This window comes from Saimiri boliviensis, chromosome 21 (genome assembly GCF_048565385.1).
Source record: "Saimiri boliviensis isolate mSaiBol1 chromosome 21, mSaiBol1.pri, whole genome shotgun sequence".
Classification (NCBI taxonomy): domain Eukaryota; kingdom Metazoa; phylum Chordata; class Mammalia; order Primates; family Cebidae; genus Saimiri; species Saimiri boliviensis.
The window spans coordinates 10,199,640-10,205,280 of NC_133469.1; the positions used below are offsets into that span (position 1 = coordinate 10,199,640).

The window sequence follows — 5,641 nt, forward strand, 5'->3', positions numbered from 1 at the left end:
GGGCCTTTGTACTGCCCAGGCCTCTCCCAGCTAGTGACAGAGCCCAGGCACATCTCCACCATGTGGCGCAGGTCAACCATTGTCTCTTATGTCCTCAGACTGACACATCTGACCCCGAGAAGGTGGTCTCTGCCTTCCTAAAGGTGTCATCTGTGTTCAAGGACGAAGCTACTGTGAGGACGGCAGTGCAGGATGCAGTAGGTAATGTGGCTGGGTGAGACCTGGGCGCCCACTGTCCCTTGATGCTCCTGGGCCCCAGGTGCCCTTTGTGGTTGCCATAACTCCTCAGCCCCAGCACTTTCATGGGAACTGCTCTGTGACCACTCTGAGCTGTTCCTCTGTCAGGATCCTGCCTTGGTCCTGCCGTGGAGCTGGCTGGGTGCTCTTCTCCCTGTTTTTCACCACTGAGAAACTTTCCCAAATCCACACAGCCATACACAGCTAGAACTCAGAGCCTACTCTAGGAAGGCCAGATAGTCACATCCGCAAGCCCGATGGACGCAGTTCTGTCGGGAGGAGGGGTCGTGAGAGCTGAGCCCTTGTCCACAGCTCGGAGCTTCTGTGCTCAGGTTCACTGTACCTGGAGGTTCCCTGCACATAGGACACCTTTCCCCGTGACATGATGGGGCTTCCTCACAGCTCCAGCCACATTCCTCCAGCCCTGTCTCAACCCCTTTCCCACCCCGTTCTGTTTCTTCCAGTCCAGCACCTGTCACCTTCCACCCTGTCTCATGTGCTTGACTGAGCCTCTGCATCTAACCAGAAGTGGGCCACATCTGGTTAGGCAGAGGGAGGAAGGGCCCTGAGGCGAGGGGTGTGGCTTATGGAAAAAGATAGAAAGGGGTGGAAGCATGTGCCTCTGCCTGCCTTCTACTGTGGGTGGTGTTGAGTCGGGGCAGCTCAGTGGGAAGTGAGGCTGGGAAGGAGGTGGGGGCCAGACACAAGCCTGCTCCCTAAGGGCTTACCCGTGGGAATTTGTGGAACAAGTTGCTCTAGTTCCGTTTCCCAGGAATTTTAGCACAGTCCTTGCAGGTCCCCTCGCCTAGCTAAAATAACCAAAATTCTCCCCCAGGGGTGGCCTGCCTCAACAAATCTCCACTGCCACGGTATGAGGTGGGCACAGTGGGTGTCATCTCCATACCCATTTTACACCTGAGGCCAGTATGGGGAAGGGCCAGAGTGTCACAGCTGGTAGATGGACTGAGCCCATCCCCTGATGCCAACTGCCCCTCCCCCTGGTTCCTGTGTCCCTGGTGTCCCTCTCGTGTTCGCCTCTTGGTCAAGCCAAGGAGGCAGGCGAGCTGTGTGTGCATGGTGTTGGGGGACCCCTGGGTGCAGCCATCTGCCATAGCCAGCAGCGTGCCCCTGCTGTTTCTTCCCTACAGATGCCCTGATGAAGAAGGCCTTCAGTTCCTCGTCCTTCAACTCCAACACCTTCCTCACCAGGCTCCTCGTGCACATGGGTCTGCTCAAGGTGAGGCTGCAAGGAGCAGCAGGCCCAGGAGGGAGGTGGGTGGAGTGTGCACAGAAGCTGCCCATCCATGCCCGCCAACCTCCCTGACTTTGAGTCCTGAGCCATCTCCCCCACTGGGCCCCAAGGCCTGGGTCCTCCCCAGCAGCCTTGGTCTTCATGATTAGATTCTGGCTGGACTCGTTTGTGGGCACTGTTAGTAGGGTCTGGATGGTGGAGTCCAGGGCCCCACCCACAGGGGACTTGGAAGCTCATCCTATGTTTCGCTGTGTTCCCCTCACAGAGTGAAGACAAGGTCAAGGCCATTGCCAACCTGTATGGCCCCCTGATGGCGCTGAACCACGTGGTGCAACAGGACTATTTCCCCAAGGCCCTTGTACCCCTGCTGCTGGCGTTCATGACCAAGTGAGTGTGGCCTCGTCTTTGTTCTGGTGCCTGCCCTCTCAGGCTTCCCTGGCCAAGTCCGGAGGTTCCCAGTACCAGGAGGCCCAGCCCGATGCACAAGGGGCCGTCACGCCTCCTGGGCTCTCAGCATCTGTGTTAGAGTCTCACCACCCCTGAGAGGCCCACTTCCCTCTGCCCAGCTGAGGACAGTGGGCTCAGGGACAGTGAGAGAGAGGAGACATGTAATGCCCCCATTTTGCAGTTGAGGAAAGGAGCACCAGATTGGTAAGAAGTTTCCCTCGTTCACACACTAGCAAGAGGCCAGGCCAGTGTCCAGACCCATGTTGGCTGCACGAGGTGGTGCACTTGGCGACATCTCTGGAAGTGGCTTTTTGTCCATGCTCACAGCAGCCCAGGCCCTTTCTTGGGAACACACATTGCCACAGGAACTGCCCAGCAATGTGTGAACCTTGGCCTTGTTCTGGAGGGTCCTGGGGTGTCCTGGGGCACTGGTGAGGTGATGGGCACAGTCAGGTAACAGAGCCAAGGCCTCACCAGGGAGAGGTCATAAGTTTGTCCCCTGTATCCTTACTGAGGCCCCATGTGACCGCTGGCCAAGCTGTGACCTTCGTCAGGCCTCAGTCTCCCCATTTGCCCAACTGGGGGGTTAGGTGAGATTGTCTCTGAGCACCCTGACCAGCCACACTTTTAGTCAGTCGGTGCCAATCTGGGGAAGCAGAACAGGCACAGAAGCAAGGAAGTCCCTCTGCCATTGCAGGCCCAGAGCCCACCCACTGAGGCAGGATGCTTGGCACATGTAGGGGAGGTGCCGCTGGCAGAATGTGAGCAGCCCCCACTGGCCTCCAGCACCCAGCTGGTACTGCAGCAGCCCGTCCCCCACCAGCATCTGGAAGGTCTATCTGCATGGTGCTCCCTTTTTTTTTTTTTTTTGAGACGGAGTCTCTGTCGCCAGGGATGGAATACCGTGGCGTGATCTCAGCTCACTGCAACCTCCGCCTCCTGGGCTCAAGTGATTCTCCTGCCTCAGCCTCCCAAGTAGCTGGGATTACAGGCACCCACCACTACACCCAGCTAATTTGTTTTATTTTTAGTAGAGACAGGGTTTCACCATGTCAGCCAGGCTGGTCTCAAATGCCTAACCTTGTGATTCACCCTCCTCAGCCTCCTAAAGTGCTGGGATTACAGGCGTGAGCCACCACACCTGGCCAGTGCTGCCTCCTTAGCCAACCCTTACCTCCTGGCCACGTGCCCCCCACCCAGACCACTCCTTGGGCTGCAGCTGGACTGGCCTTGGTGAACGGCAGATCTCACTGCCCCCTTCCTCTGCCCAGGGCCAGGTTGAGCCCACAGCCTCACTGTGGATCTCGTGGCTGGCCCAGCCTCACCCCCACCCCATCCCAGTACAGTATGCTCTCCCTGAGCCACTTCCCACAGCAGTGGCGTTGCTGCAGTGCCAAGCTTTGCTCTTGCTGTCCAGGGCATGTCTGGCCAGTGGCCCCTGCCCCTACCTGCACCTGAGTCCTTTTTGTCCTTCTCGACCCCTGGTCAGAGTGATTCCCTCTGCATCCCTGGCAGCCCCTGTGCTGTCCTAGGCCTAGGCATGAGCCCCTTGCTCTGTTTGTCAGAGCAGAAAGCCTTACCCAGCTTGTTGCCAGACCTCCAGCGCAGGCCTCTCTGCTCCCTAGTTCTTTTCTGAGGTGATTGATTAACTATTTAGTGATATGCACGGCCCCTCTTCTCTCAGCTCCCAGCCAAATGGTCTGGGATCCCAGGCCTGGCGTAGATCCTGGCCTGTTCGTTGGCCATAGGCCAGAAGTGTTGTCAGACCTGGTCCTGGCTGCGTCCCACACTTGCCCAGCCCCCTGGAATCTTGCCTCAGTTTCTTCCTTTGCAGTGAGACTAATGGTATTGAAAGCAACAACAGCCAGCTCAGGCATAGTGGCTCCCACCTGTAATCCCAGCACTTCGGGAGGCTGAGGCAACTGGGTCACTTGAGCCCAGGAATTTGAGACCAGCCTGGGCAACATAAGTGTAACCCTGTTTCTACCAAAAAAAAAAAAAAAATTTAGCCCCGTGTGGTGGTGTGCACCTGTGGTCCCAGCTACTTGGGAGGCTGATGCAAGAGAACCACCTGATCCTGGGAAGTTGAGGATGCAGGGAGCCACAATTGCAGGCCTATACTCCAGCCTGGGCTACAGAGTGAGACCCTGTCTCAAGAAGAAACCAAAAACCAAAACACAATGGCTAGCCATTTACTTATGACCCAGATGGGACTCTAGTGGCCAGTCTTACATGGCCACTGGCAGCCAGTGAGGATTCCCCGGCCTGTGTCTGCTGGAAGGGCCCTTGGAGAGCCTGGCTGAGCTGGCCTGCGTTCTGGCCAGCTCTGGGCTGTGTGGCCTTGGGTACCTGCCTTTCTGAGCCTCTTGCACCTCCCACCCCTAACCACAGTGTGCAGAAGGCAGGGGGCTAATGTCTCCCTTGCTGAGTCTTTATGCAAATTAACAAAAGTGAGTCTGGCATCAAACAGTTGAGAAACGGGCCCAGAGGCATCCGCCCCACCTGCTGACCCTTCTTTCCCCACAGGCCCAACAGCGCCCTGGAATCCTGCTCCTTTGCCCGCCACAGTCTGCTGCAGACGCTGTACAAGGTCTAGACTCAAAGCCTCTCCCATCCTTTAGCCTGGACCAGTGACCTGGGGAGCGAGTCGGATGAACTGAGGTGCAGCCCACACCATCCCCTTGGACACGACCCTGGCTGGAGGCAGGGCGGGTCTGTGTCCCAGGTGTGCTGTCAGTCCCCTGAGTATGTGTGTGGGTGTGGTGCGTGTGCAGGTCTGTGCCTCCTGTCGGGATTTGGGTTTTAACCTCTTCTGCTGGCCCTGCCCTGCTCTGCTGTGGGGAGTTGGCCCCCAGGGGAAAGGGCTGTGAGCTGCTCTGCCATTAAACTCACCACCACCCGAGGGCACTATGCTGATCTCCTCCTGGGCCCTGATGGCTGCCCCACCCACCTGCCTTCCCGGCCCCAGCTCCCTGGTGGAGGCAGAGCCCAGGGAGTTTCCCGTGTGCTATCCTTCCCCTCTGTGTTATGATTGGGCTGTTTCCTGCCCTGCCTGGGGCTGCTTCTCGTCACCAAACTCTGGTCCTGTGGCAGCTGCCATCCCTACCATCTGTGCCACTGTACTGACCTCTCAGCCTGAAGAGTGGACAATGCCATGGGTGGGACTGTGGGGGTGGGACCATGTGGTTGTTGGCAGAGGGCAACCCTGGGCCCCACACTGTGTGGACAGGCAGACACCACATTGTCCAGGAGCAGAAGCTGCTGGGACTGAGCTGGCCCCAGACCTAATGGGCCCTCTCCTGGCTGCTGAGATGTCGTTTGTGACTGGCCGGGGGGCCGAGCTGGAAGGGACACATTGGCAACCCAAAGCTGTTCTTCAGTCTGGGGAGGGAGGGGCAGGGCCCCCAATGCCCAAGCTGCATCTGGACGTTGCTCTTAGAGGACCTCATGGAGAAGGGAGCAGTGGGGACTGGGCTGGGCAGATGCCGTGACCTCCCTGAGTGCCCATGACCGCCCCATGCTTTCCCGTTTTGTGCTCTGTGTCTGTCTGGGCTGTGCCCAGGGGCTTCACAAATAAAGTCACATGTGGCAGCTGCAGAGACTCGGAAACTCTCACCTAAAGCGGGATAGTCTCAGGGGCACCATACCTGGAGTCCCAACTTGGCAGAGCCCACGGCTCTGCAGCAGTCTATGGGTCAGAAAGCC

General features: G+C 58.0%; 1 protein-coding gene across 1 annotated transcript in view; it reads left to right on the forward strand.

The window, feature by feature from the left end:
• The window catches only part of RANGAP1 (Ran GTPase activating protein 1), a 44,953-nt gene extending 39,418 nt beyond the window's left edge, over window positions 1–5,535 (forward strand). The window contains exons 13-16 of the mRNA XM_003932832.4: window positions 99–201; window positions 1,386–1,474; window positions 1,755–1,876; window positions 4,463–5,535. Coding sequence (XP_003932881.1) covers window positions 99–201; window positions 1,386–1,474; window positions 1,755–1,876; window positions 4,463–4,532 — 384 coding nt within the window. The 3' untranslated portion in view covers window positions 4,533–5,535. The remainder of the gene's footprint in view (window positions 1–98; window positions 202–1,385; window positions 1,475–1,754; window positions 1,877–4,462) is intronic.
• Window positions 5,536–5,641: the final 106 nt, after the last annotated feature.